At 45.2% G+C, this 15,991-nt stretch overlaps 1 protein-coding gene across 1 annotated transcript in view; it reads left to right on the top strand.

Annotated features, from left to right (window-relative positions):
- LOC135391506 (sorting nexin-8-like) overlaps nt 1-9,652 on the top strand; it is an 88,873-nt gene extending 79,221 nt beyond the window's left edge. Inside the window, exon 13 of the mRNA XM_064621772.1 lies at nt 8,900-9,652. Within this exon, the coding sequence (XP_064477842.1) occupies nt 8,900-8,971 (72 nt within the window). The 3' untranslated portion in view covers nt 8,972-9,652. The remainder of the gene's footprint in view (nt 1-8,899) is intronic.
- Nucleotides 9,653-15,991: the final 6,339 nt, after the last annotated feature.

Here is a 15,991-nt window from a genome sequence, read left to right as displayed (position 1 = left end):
TCGAGACAGATGGGGCCAGGTCACGGTCAGAAGACTTGCAGTCTTTTGCAGTGTTGATATACAGCAACCACTCAGCTGCAAGGTTTCCAGCATCTCTTCCTATGCCTGGGATGTTCTCATAGTCACAAAGTTCATGTGACATTGACTTTAGTTGCAGTGGGCCTATGGCCCTCATACTCTTGAAAAATTTACAGGTGTCACTTTTTTCCAAGAGCTCTTGTGCTTTGCGGGCAGCCTGGCACCTTCCGCTTGTTATTTGTTCTCCTACATAACCAGCTTCATCATCTTGCACACCCTTTTGCCTCATAAGGGCTACGTAATTTTCCAAAGATGCTGCTTTAAGGTAGCCCCAGAGTGCAAACAAGCCATTGTAAACCTCATGTGAAGCCACTTGCTGACCTTCTGCAGCCTTCGAAAGGCTGGCCACCTTTTTGCCAAAAATGGCAATACACCGAGCAGTGTACTTCAGTGCTGTATATATTTCTTGCATCATGGAAACTAAACTGTCTACTCCAGCAACATCCCCATACCTTTCTTGTACTTATTGCAAAAGAGAGGGGTAGTGCTCAAAGTACTCAGAGTGGAGCTCTACAGCCTCAATCCATGAACTCCATCTGGTCTTCACAGGGACTGGTGGCACCCTGGTGGTTTTCCACACCACATTTTGCAGATGAGCCTTGAACAGTGTGCAGTTTCTGCTCGAAAGTTGAAAAGCCTTGTTCATTTCCCCAATGTACTTATCCACGGAGGGAAATGATTTGTACATGGTCAGATTGACACCATGCGTGACACACGTCACATGGACGGCGTTGGAGCACAGTCGTTGGATGTACACGTATTCGCGAAATGCTTTCTTCATATATGGCGCGGTTACGTCGTGAGTACCTTGACGACGATCCGGCCGATTACTGCGGCGTTTACCTCATTTGTGAACGTCACGTCCACAAGGACTGGCTGCAAAGAGTCACCAGTTGATGATGCCTTAAGAACAGTACGTTCACAACGGTTTTCGCTCGATCGTCTGTCATTTCGTCGATGACGACTGATACAGTGGCGCCGCTGAACATGCCTTTGAGTGCCGACTGACGCTTAGCGAAGAGTTCTGGAAGCCTGTTCCGAAGATTTTTGGCCACCCATTTTCGCGTCGCGGAAAACGGGTGGCCTTAATTGTGACATACACACTAAAGAAATTATCGAGGCCGAAGAAATCAGGAGATTAGGCCCTACGTGTGTCAGCACCCCGTCAATAGCATCGAAGAAAGAACTGGTTTTCCTCCGTGAACTAGGGACTTGTTGTTTTTTCGAATTTCTAATAAATGTTCAGTTGGAAGTTAGCACCATGTCTGGTCTGTGTCCTCGTCTGTTATGAATTTGTACCAACTAGGCCAATCATCCACCTGTTTCAGCTCGGTATTTCGTCATTTTACCATATTTTAGAGCTCCTGAAATAAAACCATATTTTTGCTTCCTGACCCATGATTTTCAAAAGCATCAATCCCAAAAGCACAATGGTCCACATATAATGTGAAGTGTAATTTCTGCACTCCCATAAAATAATGTTTATAACTCTGTGTGCTGCTGGATGCATCAAGATATGGAAAGAAAATGCAGTTGAAATGCTTCAACGATTGAACACATCATGTATGAAGCACAATGTGTGTGTAAGATTACAGCTAGTTGCACCAATTGTGGGCTGATTTGAATAATCCCTATTTAAATAATTTATTTTAATTGCCATTGAAATTAACTAGAAAAAAATTAATTTGGGAAATGTTACATTCGGTAACAAACTTTATTTTATAGGATGTAACTGGATTACACACATAACGAAAAAGTCAACCGCCGCGCCACTTGGAATGCCCGAGAGAGAGAGAGCTGCACAGTGTTGCCAAACAGAGTTTATATATTCGCCACACAACACTCCCCCACACTTAAGAGAAAACTTTACAGGTTGAGTCTTGTGGGTGGCCGACGGGTCCGTTGAGGTCTTGACTTCTCTGTGCCTGTGGTCTCGTCTGCAGTCTGTATTTCTGTTGGGTGTTTTTGGGGCCAATCCCAGAAAAGGTCCTGGACTGCACTCCTCCTGAGCTCTACTGAACTGTCACCCTGTTTATTTTGGTGACGTTTGCGAAGCTGGTCGTGGTGCCTTCTTAACACACACCACTCTGTCCGAACCTGAATAAGTCTTTGTCCTTCTGTAGTCACCACTTCTCCTGACAGCCAGCGTGGCCCTACCCCAAAATTTTGGCAAAAGACCTTGTCCCCAACTTGGTATCTATCTTGCTCTCCTGTCGAGGAAAACTGAGGCACCTTTATCATAGCCATCTCTAAATGTGTTCTTGGCTGGTAAGAGAGCAGAAGGTCTGCCGGTGATTTGGTTCTTTGTCCTGAAGGCGTTTTTCGGTACAGTTGAAGCCATCCTGCCAGTCTTGTATTAAAGCTTCCACCTTCTCCCATTTTCTTCAAACGCCCCTTTACTAAGCGTACAGCCCTTTCAACTAAACCATTTGATTGTGGCTTGTATGGTGCCGTGCGAATGTGTCTAATACCGTTTTTCCTTGTGAACTCTTGGAACTCTTCTCCCGTAAAACATGTGCCATTGTCAGACACTAAACATGCTGGCAGTCCGAAACGTGCAAAAACTGTGCGCAGATGTTCCACTTTGCAGCTGCTGATGCCGATGATGATGGAATAGCCTCTATCCATCCTAAGTAGCTGTCTACCACTACAAGGATCATTTTGCCTTCCACAGGGCCTGCATAATCCACATGGATGCGTGTCCAAGGCTGTGTGGTCGCTGGCCAACTGAGTGGTTCTTTTGCTGACGGCATTGGTGCTGCCTGTTAGCATACTTCACAGTTGTGCAGTAACTGCTCTACGTCTGTGTCAATCCCTGGCCACCACATGAGTGTCCTTGCTAGTGCTTTTGTAGAGTTTATTCCGAGATGTGTGTCATGCAGTTCTGACAAGAATGCTTTCCTTGCCTTTTGAGGAATGACCACTCGATTTCCTAGCCGGATAAGTCCCCCATCTGTTGTGAGAGCCTGACGATGACGCCAAAATGGCTGCAACGTGTTTCCTTTTACTTTTTTTGGCCAGCCGTGTTGAATGTCTTGACGTACATCTTCTAAGGTGGTATCCTTCCTAGAGAGTTCCTCTAGCTGATGTCTTGATACTGGACTGCAATCCAAAATCTTAGTCGCCAAAACTTTGCTCAGTGCTGGATATGTCTGCTTCCTCCACTGACCTTGTTGGCAGCCGGCTTAGGGCATCTGCATTTCCATTTTGTTGTCCCGGTTTGTACTGAATCTTGTACCTAAGGGCTCCTAAAATTAAAGCCCACCTCTGGATGCGTGCAGCTGCTACAGCCGGAACTGCTCTGTTCTCTTTGAACAACCCCACTAAGGGCTCATGGTCAGTTTTTAAAATAAACGATCATCCCAGTAAGTAGTCTCGCAGCTTTGTGACTGCGAACACAAGAGCCAAAGCTTCTCGCTCCAGTTGAGAGTAGTTTCTCTCGGCACTACTGAGGGTTCTTGAACGGAAAGCCACTGGTCGTTCCACTCCATCTATGAGGTGTGAGAGCACAGCTCCTAAACCTTCTGATGACGCATCACATTCCAAAATAAGTTCTTTGTCGGGGTCATAGTGAACTAGGAGACTTGAGTTTTTCAAAATCTCCTTCACTTTGTTGAATGCTTGTCTTTGCTCTTTTCCCCAATGCCATACGGTGTCCTTCCGTAGGAGTTTGTTTAAGGGGGCCAATACTGTTGCCATGTTTGGCAAAAAACTTCTGTAATAAGAAATCAACCCCAAAAACGAACGAAGCTGCTGGAGGTCTTTCGGCTCTGGGGCCTGCATTATGGCCTCCATCTTCTTTTCACAAGGGTGGAGTCCCTCTCTGTCTATGCGGTGCCCCAAGTACTGGACTCCTGGCTCACCAAACAAACACTTGTCCTCACGAAGTCTGATGCCATTTTCTCTGAGTGCCTGAAGCACTTTCCTCAAGGTAGTGCCAAACTCTTCTTGGTGTTCTGCCACCAAAATGTCATCCAAAAACACCTGTGTCCCAGGAATGTTTTTCAGTATGGTCTCCATCTTCCTCTGAAAAATGGCAGGTGCCGATGCCACTCCGTAAGGCAAACAATTGTAGACGAAAAGTCCTTTATGTGTATTTAACACGGTCAACTTTTTGGACTCTTCATCCAGTGCCACATGGCAGTAGGCCTCCTTTAGGTCTAATTTAGTGAACCAGTAGCCATCCTTGAGGGATGCAAACAGGTCTTCTACCTTGGGCAGAGGGTATTGGTCTACTTCACATACAGCGTTCAATGTGATCTTAAAATCCCCACACAATCTTAAACTGCCATCTCCCTTTAGGACCGGTACCACCGGAGTGGCCCAATCGCTATGTGCAATGGGCGAGAGAATCTCCTCCCTGCATAATCTGTCCAGTTCTTCTGCCACTCTTTCACGGAATGCATATGGTAGCGAACGAGCTTTGAAGAACCTTGGGGTTGCATCCTTCTTCAAGTTGATGTGTGCCGGGGGACCCTTCATCAGTCCAGTTCCGGGCTGAAAAAGGTCTTTGAACTCCCTCTTGAGGTCAGCCACCATTTGCTGGATGTGAGGATCTCTCTGCAGCTCTATGCTGGCTATAGTTTCTTTGAGCAGTCCTAACTGTCGAATGATGTCTCTACCACAAAGTGAGGGTCCCGTGCACTTCGCAATATACAGGTGGCCTGCTACCTCTCTGCCTTGGTACCTTACTGCCAATTCTAAAACACCCAATAATGGCAGTTCCCCTGTGTAGCAGTGCAACCGACGATTTGTCTTTTGCAGCGGTGACCACATTCTTGACCATTGCTGATACATCTCTTTAGGAATGATGCAAACTGGTGAACCTGTATCCACTTGCATGGAGATCTCCACTCCACCCCAATCAAGGGTTGCATAGGTTGCATCCCTTGCTGGCTGAGAGCTGTGTACCGTGTATAGGTAGAGATCGTCCAGCTGCTGATCAAGAAGCACATTTGTCTGCGTTTTTGCTTTCGGTGTTGACCAATCACTACGACACTGGCTTGCCAAATGTCCCTGTTTGTTACACTTGTAACACGCGGATTTCTTGCGTGGACAATCCGGAGGTGAGTGGTTTGTCGCCCCACAACGTACACAAGGTGTCTCTCTTCTGGAGCCTTGACTCGGTTTTGACTTCTTGCGTCGTACCTTTGGCTTTAGTGCGTTTACGTTAGAAACCAGTTGGGCCAACTGGTACCAGTTGAGACTCGGACCAGCCAGAAACCAGTTGGGCCAACTGGTACCAGTTGATCGAACTGATCCCTGTTCGATAACACAGTTCGCCCAGTCGAACTGTGTTATCGAATGTGTTATCTGCTACTGTCGAGGCCCGCGCGTTGCTCGGGCTCAGCAGTAGATCTGCATTCCTCATTGCCAGCTCTGCCGCCAGCGCTGTCTCGGGAGCCTCTTTCAACGTCAAACTTTTTGGCTTTGCGAGCGAACTACGCTGCACTCCCTTTTCCCGCAGGCGAATGACGAACCTGTCACGTAGGTTTCTTTCCAACGCCGTTCCGTAACCGCAATAGTCTGCGATTTTCCTCAGTTCGGCCAAATAGTCAGCAACTCCCTCACCGACATTCTGAATCCGAGTTTCATAGATTTCCGAAGGCTCCGGGTTCAAATGCTGCGTGAGGGTCTTAACTATGGCGTCGTAGGTCTCTTCCGACGGCTTCTTTGGTGCTACCAGGCTTCTCAGACGGGCATAAGTTTCAGGCTTGAGACCGGATATGAGAATGGATCTTTCTTTTGTCGCGTCACTCACGCTATTTGCATCGAAATACGCTTTGAGACGTTCTACGTAGTTCACCCAAACCTCTTGCGAAGCGTCGAACGGGGGTGCTGACTAGGGGTTGTGTCGCCCTGGTCATGTTTCCAGCTGTCCTACGCAGATGCTCCGACAAAAACCAAGGTTTCCAGTCCTTCTTCATCCCATCCTCGTCGCCAGTTTTGTTACGTTCGGTAACAAACTTTATTTTATAGGATGTAACTGGATTACACACATAACGAAAAAGTCTACGGCCGCGCCACTTGGAACGCCCGAGAGGGAGAGGGAGAGAACCGCAGAGTGTTGCCAAACAGAGTTTATATATTCACCACCCAACAGGAAAAGACTGCAGCGCAGGTTCACAAATATTTTATAAGTAAGCATCTTGACAGAGCTGAGATGTGCTGAGCACATGATAGTAGATGAACAGAAGAGACTAGCCAAGTAAGGAGGCAACTGATCACTAGAGCCCAGACTTTTAGACGCGGAAAATCCTTGTTTTTGGCTCCTATAAGAGGCTCTAAAATTCCTGATTTAGGCACTAAAAATGACAACGATATTATAGGCACTATAAATTATTGATTTTTCTTCATCTGCAGCTCTGAAAGTGCAAAAACAAAGTGAATAAATCAGTTTCATCTGCAAGAACAGTACGTAAATGGGAGTTCTGGCTGTTTCTCTAATCTTTTTTGCTGCACGAAACGCAAAACTTATCCATTCTATACTGTATGGTCACAAGGCTTTGAGACATTGCCACCGGTTCCACAACACTTCTCAGAAGGACTTGTAACGGGTAACATACTGGTGATATGCAAGATGGGGTTCGAGCATCTGAGGCTTTAGTCTAACACGCAAACTTCTTAGTCCTCAAACTTTTTAAGCTTCGCCTTCTATATTTTGTTTTCCACATTACCTCAAGGCTCTCAGTAGTAGGCAGATATGAGGGACCAAGTCTGCTCACTTTGTCCGCTCAGGGCTTGGTAACATAGCCTATAATATTTCTTGTTTATATTACCTGTGTCTGACACACATCGGGTCTTGGGTTGGGCAGCCCCCGGGGCTCCCTCCCAGGCTAACCCCTGTCTCTCGCCGGTGCTGCCTATCGCCCTGACTGCCCGCAAGGAGAGCAGCTTCCTCAGGGTGCCAAACTGTAGAGTCTGTACCGGACATGTACCTACCTTCGTACGTCATGCCTCCTCCTAAGCATTTTACTGTGCGTGAAATTTGTTGTAAAAAAAGAGAGGGAAATTTTTAAAAAGTTTCGAGGACTCTCCTAGACGTACAGGCAATAGCGCTGAGAGTTGAAGATTGCAAGAAAGCCGTTACAAAATGTGCCTGTGTTTTATAATAACGACCCACGAAACAACACAATGCTGGAAGGGAGAGAAAGAATGAGTAAGCGACTGTACTGAGTAACCGATTTTCAATTATCAGGTTACCAGGAGGAAGTCTTTTACTTTGTGTCTCGTCTCCAGGTCCTGCACACCATTGCGGAAGAAGTGATTTTTTTTAATATATATTATTTTATTTTTACATTCAAACTCAGACAAAGACCTCGACAAGGTACAACATGGTGGCACACTTCCGCCTGAGTAAACCATGGAGGTAAGAAACTAAGGAGAGGGCTATAAGATCGGAGGGCCGTGGGACCCCTCTAGTGGTCGCTCCTGGCAATACCACGCCCATCTAGTTGCCCGGTCACGTGATCCCCACGTTTCGGCGTTATGGCGGTCTGCGCGGAGGCTTGGAAGTTTAGCAAACCTCATCTTCAGCAAACGTCTCACCTTCAAGGAGTCCATTTGCACAATACTTTGAAGGTTATGGGTTGTTTCAACATTTGCCGCGTGATAGATCACAGCAAAAGTTGAGCAAAACGGAAGAGAAAGCCAGGCAATGTCACGATGACATACGTATGTCTTCTAGCGATTTAGTGATCCATTGCTTCCACACTGAGAGGATCTATCTTGTCTTTCAACGGGTGTGATAACTTCTAACTCCAAAGATGTTATGAAAGCAGAAACAAGTTATTCGGCCGCAGTTCGTCTCTGTATTCGGGTAAGATACGCTGCGGAGATGGAGGACGCCTAGCTTTATGACGTCTTGCCGTGACGTTTATGGGTCACGTGTGTGGGGAAACTAACCACAATGCCATGCGCGGGTCACAGCACGCTCGCTTGCATTGGGAGAGGCACTTAGGGCATCTCCTTAGTTTCGTACCTCCATGGAGTAAACTACAGCTCTCAATACATGCTTGGAATACTATGGGAACAGAACAAGGAAATGCATAAGACGGCTAAGCTTAATGTTTCTAGATGTGCGTCCCTTAATTTTGGAAAGGTTTTCCTGCAATACACCATTTTTGCGTAGTTACACTTTTGCTTTAATGTGTGACTGTGATGCTCTAATTATTGTTCTCCAACAAACAATGGCTTGCTTTATATTTTGTATAGATTTTTCTGTTCCCGCATTGCTCCATAATGCAGATTTTTCTGCTCCAAAAAGTACTGCAAAACCTGTTTCAGCTGTCAAACCCCTGCATTCAGTATGAATGAGTTTATTCGGGGTTGTCTCGTTTGATATAGTTTTTGCATTGATTTATCTAAATCATTTGCATTTGTGTACATTTGATTTAAAGGGACACTAAAGTGCAAAAATGTCTCGACACGGTATGAACAATGCTTGACATCGGGGATTCATCCATTTGCGTTATTTATGAGTGAGACAGAGAGGAAGCACATGTCCTTCTAAAGATGCCCAACAATGCGGATGGGCCTCGGATTGGTCCCCTCGAGCTGTCGTTATTGGACAGACTAGTGAGAGGTTGTTGGGCTTCTTGAGAAAGAGAGGGAAAGCATAAATTGCATGTTCCCTCACTCATAAATCACAAACGACAAAACGTTGACTCCCGTTGCTTTTGCGTTAATGTCTCTCATTCTGCAAGGAGAAATTTTGGTGCTTGAGTGCCCCTCTAAAATATTGTCAGTCATTTTTGAAACTCCCAGTCAAACTGGAGAGGATCAACTTTTAATTTTGCTCACATTTGTATACTTACTCCAGCTCGGACGTCTATGGGAGAAAATGCAGCCCACAGTTTCTAACCTAATTCCTGGAACATCGAGCAACCGGTGACATTTCAACCTTGTTTCTTCTCACAAGCTCAACATTTGGAAACTCTGCTTTGCAGTCAGCAATATGCTGGAATACCCTGGACAATTGCAATATACATTTGTCCTGTTGTGTAAAAGTGTGGTATGAAGATGACTGAATCATGTGGTTGGTAACTGATCAAAGCAGCTTTATGGTGAGTCTCATAATAGCCCATTTGTGGGAAATCAGGATAGTAAGGCAGACATTGAACGAGAACACACTAGTGACATCTTATTATGTTAAAAAAAAGAAAAATTGTTACATCAGAATATTGTTGCTCTGTGATTGAACAGAGCAACCATGTACAGCAAGATCAGTACATATGTATATTTCTGTTATCGAGGATCACTTTGTAAACTGACATTTGATATGGAAGAGATACATCACCTCTTGTCAGTGTGCATGTTATAGGCATTCCACATTGCTTCAATATATTAGAAATGTGATTAAAGTAGGAAATTGTTCAAGCATACACTGATTTAAAGTGCCTTATATCGTATTTATTGTGATTACTTAAGGGATCAAAGTACCAGTGCTATCGGCCGGATGCAGATTTGTAGCGCTCTAGCCATTTTCTCGAAATCAGCAAAGGCCATGTGTTTATTGATAGACACTTACTATGGATGTTTTTATAAAGAGAGATTTAATAAAGGGTCACACGTATGGGCATGTCGCATTGCATTCCTTCACAATTTTATTGTTGTAACACAGTTGAATCAATGTGCCCTGTGTGGCACAGCTTTGGCTAATGAAAAGTGGGGTTGAAACTTTGTTGAAAAATACCCCACTAAAAATTTGGATTTTTATTACTGCAGAATGCATGATTTTATGTTTTTACCCATCAAAAATTGCCTCATTAGGCCTGTTATTCTTGATGGAATCGGCCAAAACAGTCTCCCCCTGATAGTGTCTTTACCACCTGTCTCCTTCGTTCTACCTTTCTAGTTCTAGACTCAAGGATATGTTGCCCTCTTCATTCTCCTTCCTCTGTTCATCAGGGACATCAAAAAGCAACCCAAGTATGGCAGTAACATACATTCTTCTGTGGTTCGTTAAAACATCCCTTTGGGCTTGTTGGTGATAGACTTTCATAACGTAAAAGCGCTAAAACCAGGACGAACACAGACACACACCACATCGAGCGCTCACTTTCAACAACTTTACTGACATGTCACATGGAAGGTGCTTATATTCATTGCAACAGGAACTCCCTATCCTTTCAAATATCGAAATACTTTCCGAGCTACCACACGTGTTGCCTGCTTTCTTGATCAGGCAAGCCTCCCAGATCTCTCGATCTCTCTGCTTTTTATATCTCCCTTTTACCTCTGTTTTATCAAAAATTCCATCACAGCCGCACTCCCTTGTGTGTATATACAAGTTACCTTGTTTACTATTTTTACAATTTTTATGTTCTTTTAGGCGTGTGTTCAGACATCTCCCTGTTTGTCCTATGTATCTCTTCCCACAACTTAATGGAATCTCATACACCACTTCTTGTGCACATGGTACCTGAGCTTCCACATGCCTAACTGTACAATCTATTCTTTTATCTCTGTTAATAACAGCAGGTAGAGACGATGTTCGGGTAGTGTGTGGGCGCAATAAAAAAGAGACGACAGTTTTTTATTGCGCCCACACACTACCCGAACATCGTCTCTACCTGCAGTTATTAACAGAGATAAAAGAATAGGTTGTACAGTTAGGCATGTGAAAGCTCAGGTACCATGTGCACAAGAAGTGGTGTATGAGATTCCATTAAGTTGTGGGAAGAGATACATAGGACAAACAGGGAGATGTCTGAACACACGCGTAAAAGAACATAAAAATTGTAAAAATAGTAAACAAGGTAACTTGTATATACACACAAGGAAGTGCGGCTGTGGTGGCATTTTTGATAAAACAGAGGTAAGAGGGAGATATAAAAAGCAGAGAGATCGAGAGATCTGGGAGGCTTGCCTGATCAAGAAAGCGGGCAACACGTGTGGTAGCTCGGAAAGTATTTTGATATCTGAAAGGGAAAGGGAGTTCCTGTTGCAATGAATATACACCTTCCATGTGACATGTCAGTAAAGTTGTTGAAAGTGAGCGCTCGATGTGGTGTGTGTCTGTGTTCGTCCTGGTTTTAGCGCTTTTACGTTATGAAAGTCTTCTGTGGTTGTCACAGTTATTGTAGCATCGTTCTCCATCAGTCACGGACATATTTGTGGGCTAGCACTACAGCGTTTGCAGTGGCCTCGGCACTCTTTAATGATTGCACATCTAGTTGTTGTGGTGGTGTTCACTCGCATGACCAGGTACACACCTGATGGTAAGTAATTGTTTGAAGCTGGAACATACAAACAGACACACACAACAGAAGCAGTGAGAATTAGCCGAGGCAGGCTACAGACATGGACGACACACACTTCCTGTTGCATCGGAAAGCATGTAATAGCTTTAAGCAATACATGGGTGCATGCATGCCAATTGCCCAAGCACTGTATCAGGAAGAAAACATGCTCCAATTAAAGACCAGCGCGGATGAACTTTTTGACATTCGCATCCGCACACAATGCATGCGATCCGCAATGGCGACCAACTTCTACATCCGCATCCGACCCGCAAAATCCATGTCTCCCACGGGACGCAGAGATGGTTTAGTTTCTGGGCTCGATAATACTTAGCCAATTTTCTGGGAATTAAGCTTTATTTCCCGTCAGAACAAAACAGGACAGAAAAAAAACAAAATTTTAACGAAAACTGCTGTCATGAAACTTTGTCCATACGGGCAACTTCCTCTCTCTTGTTCTGACAGTGAAAACACCAGAGTGGCATAGCTTTTGTAGCGAGGGCAGGTCCTGAGCATCCATGATGCCACCAAAGGATACATGACAGCAAGCACAGATTTAGCTGCCACGAAAGAATACGTGGCACTAAGCACAGATTTTGCAACAAACCGAGTAGGTAGGGTTTATTGTGAGTGGAACGCAAGATCGGTGCCAAATGCACACCTCGACTCGAGACGGCAGAGGTCTCCTCTCCCTGTCACGTGAGCGGCTTGCGTTCACCTTGTAGTCAGTGCGTAGCGTGAAAAAAATTGGTGGCACAATCTCGCAATTTATCCGATCCTGATCTGGCACCATCCGCATGCGATTCCCAAATAACTAGCGCCCATATTTCATCAGAATCCGCAACTTTCCTGCGGATATCTGCTTCCATCCACGGCTGGTGCAGGGTTTTAGCTCCCATGGCTCACTGGAGATAACAGTGTCTCATGCCGTGGTTAGGGGGTTACAGGGTGTAGCGACCAGATCACCATCGGCATGATCCCTTCAGCTGTTGCCTGAGCCAGTGTCATTAAACGAGATTGTTCCTTTGTGGGCTGCGTTTCTCATGACACCTTGATTAGCAGTTTGCTAAGTTGGTGACCCATACGTGATTTCGAATGACTCCCACCCTGTAGCGACCTGATCACCATCGGCATGATCCTTTCGGAGAAGTTGGGTGGGTTTGCGGTCGCCCAGTTCTTCATTTACCAAAAGTTGCTGGAGGCGTGACGCCTTGGATGCTGTAAATCATTTTACGAGCCCTGTTTTCAGAGCGTCATATGGATTTGCTTTGGGTATCCGTGACAGCACGTCTTCTGCCATGTCCGAAGCTGAGAGAGACCAGACGGCATAGTAGTACTTCGTCTTTTGACTCGTGACGGTTTGCAAACTGTGATTCAGCCTGGAGGAAAGATAAGGCAGGCTCTGCAGACCAAAAGGGAGGGGAGCCAAAATCGGTGAATGCCGGCAGCAATGATTCCTGTTGGTTACTCAGATTTGCACCAAGCATTGCCACACAACAGCTTACCACCCCCAGTCAAATGGAGCTTTCGAGCGCTTCCATAGGGCACTCAAAACCAGAGTGTCGAAACATTTTCAGTTTGTTTCGGGTTCGGTCATAAAGGTTCGGTTCCGGTTCAGCTCTGGAGTTCACATTTATCGTTGCGATTAACCGGTTCAGAGGTTGTAAACCGGTTTGAGGTTTTAATATTCTACAAAATTATAGGTAGCCACTAAAAATGATACAAGATCTCTTCGTTACATTTTTTATGCATTTATTGCTGTTTTTCGACCAACAGGACCCCCGGTTTCATCCCTTCCCCGAGCAACGTGCATCCAATCTAGACAGGCAGACCGCTCGAATCCCCACGTCACCCCCCCAGGATATGATTTAAATTGCGAAAAAAAGATAAATAAATGAAAATAAAACGATATGCCTAGATTATAGCAGTAACAAGTCATCTGGAAGTAGGGCTGCTACCTTTCATAGTGAAAAATACCGGCTGAGGGAGAGGAGGCGGAATAGAGGGAAAGGAGGAAAGGGACGTGGGTGAGGGGTGGACGGACGAGCACACAGAGAGAGAGAAAGAGAGAGCACACTCGCTCTTTCTCTCTCTGTGTGCTCGTCCACCCCTACGAGGAAACAGTGTGTGTGTGGCTGGATCATTGATGTTAGAAATTGCTATAAACAGGCATGAACGCTACACTGGATCATATTGGAGCAACCGGATTGGACTGTCACTCACTTTGAAAAACACATCGATGCACACAATCCCTTCTTTGCAGGCGGAGATCTCATGATGGTTGTATACGGCCTTAGTTCTAGCTGGCTCGACACAACCACTGATATGGTCCCCTCCGAACACAAGACATAATGAATAACAATGGTAATAATAATAATAATAGTGAACAACTAAGAAAACGACTGGTGACTGCGGAGTTGGGTCTGTGCTCCAGATTTATTCAAGCTGTACTGGAATATTGAAGTGAAAACCCCGTAAAAGCCCCTATGAAAGTTCTTGAGCCAGTGATACCGGCAAGAGGCTGCCAGTACACCTTCCTACCGGAAACTGGCAGAGCGAGCAAACAACCGGCCTGTATAATACCGGCCTGGTGGCAACCCTATCTGGAAGTGGAACATAGTTTTCATGTAGCATCTTCATGTGGCAAATGAACTAGTAAATATTGCTGAAATGAAGTTCCAACGGCCTATCGAAGTCTCAAGACTTGCGTTCTTGGGCGTCACTAGGTTGATGCACTAGCATACATAGTATAGTTGGAGGGACCTCACTCACCGAAACTTGCATTCACCTCAGTGTGCTTCCTTTTGCCGCCTTTGTGTCTGTGTTCTGACAGACTGGCAAAACTTGGACCAGCGTCTGCACCTCTATAATCGAAACTAAAGTATGTGACGCTGCAGCAGCCGCTGTCGGCCCCAGTGCACTTCCAAGTTGGAAATGGATGGACTGAACTGCTGTGTCGCGACACACTTGCAGCAGCAGTGCAGTGCAGCCTTATTGAACATAGTAATTCTTTGGCTATATTTTTAATGTTCAACATGATGATGTTACAATGCACTGCTGCTGCGAACTTTGGAAGGTAGGAATGACAAAACGCATTGCTCTGGGCTCTGTACGCCTGGTGAATATTTGTGTCAGACTTTTCAGTAGATACGATTCACAAAATAAATGTATGTCCAAGAATTACATACTTGTTTCGGAATATAGAATAATGAGTGTCAGGCATGAAGACCAGTAAAAGTCCGGTGGCCAGGACCGGCCGAAAGGTGAGCCATACTGAGACTCCTCATTGGCCGAATCGTAGGCATCGTAGTAATTTTCATCGGTTGCATGCCCAGTGTTGTCTGAATTATCTCAAACTATGGGCTCTATAGGGAGCTGTGGAGGCCTGCTGGAGGCTCTGAAACCTCCAGTACGGATGTCATAATGTTAAAACACTTTCTGGATGTGCACAGGGAGTTTCTTAAGTTGAACACATCTTTGTACATCAGCTCCTGTGGCGAGACTCATGGCTTTCATGAAGCACATCATCTGATCAAACAGGAGCTGCGTGGATGACAGAATATTCTAAATAATTCACCTTAATCATTGAAATCACCATGACAAAGCAACACTGTTATTTCGGAACACACTGCACGGGTGCTTATATGAACAGTTAAGCAGTGATGGCCAGTGGTTAACTACATGTAGTTAAATTACCTGGTTGTAGTTAAAAAGTATGTACAACTACTTGCAGAAATGTAGTAGCAACTACTAGATAAACTAGTATTTTGAGTAGTTAACTACAGTAGTTAGGTTACTGCAGGTGCCAACTACTACTGATCTTGACGCAAGCTTTACGGCACGACTGTGCTTCCGACTTTTACCTCGAGCTACTTGTTTGATGAGAACGGAGGTGCAGAGCAATTGTGCCGTGCATGTGTACTAAATCTTCACTTTTATCACTGCTTGTGATTCATATTTAGGTGTCCGAGAACACTATAGAATGGGATTGGTGTTGATGGGCAACGTTAATAAGTAGTTAGAGATGCAGTTGAAATACATTGCAGTAGTTAAAGAAGTAGTTTTAACTACCCCCTTGAAAAGTAGACTGTCGGGAAGTAGTTATAGCTAAACTACTGTAGAGGTAGTTAGTGGCCATCACTGCAGTTAAGGGTGAACCATGTGGAGCGATAACCAGCAGGATTTTTGCGCCGTGCGAGGGGCCAGCGACGGCACTCTGTTTCCTCCGCGACATCGTAAGCAACCACCTCTGCCAGATTTGTGTCATGGTCATCCAGCACAACACCAGAAACCAGAGCACGAAGCACCAATCAGGACATACTGGCAGTGGTGCCACCGACTCTGTTCGTTCGAAGAGGTGGTGATCACAAGGAATGTCGGTCGACAATAAAATGAGAGCATTATTGAGGAGCTGCATGCACATGCACCGCTTTTAGACGTCCCCAGCAGAGATCACGAAAATAAATGAACAAACTAAATTGTATTTGTGCCCATCCCTGGACTCATTGTAACTTCAGATATCCAACGCATCTGGACTGAAATGTGCTTTGGAATACTTTGAGTAGCACAATAGTAGCAAATTACAGCAAATTAATAGCAAAGTACAATAAAGAAAGTGAGGAAATTTGCCGCTGGTGAACCTAACCTAGCTGCTGAAGATGAAGCCTGAA

This window comes from Ornithodoros turicata, chromosome 4 (genome assembly GCF_037126465.1).
Source record: "Ornithodoros turicata isolate Travis chromosome 4, ASM3712646v1, whole genome shotgun sequence".
Taxonomy (NCBI): Eukaryota; Metazoa; Arthropoda; class Arachnida; order Ixodida; family Argasidae; genus Ornithodoros; species Ornithodoros turicata.
This window is presented reverse-complemented; position numbering and strand designations above follow the sequence as displayed.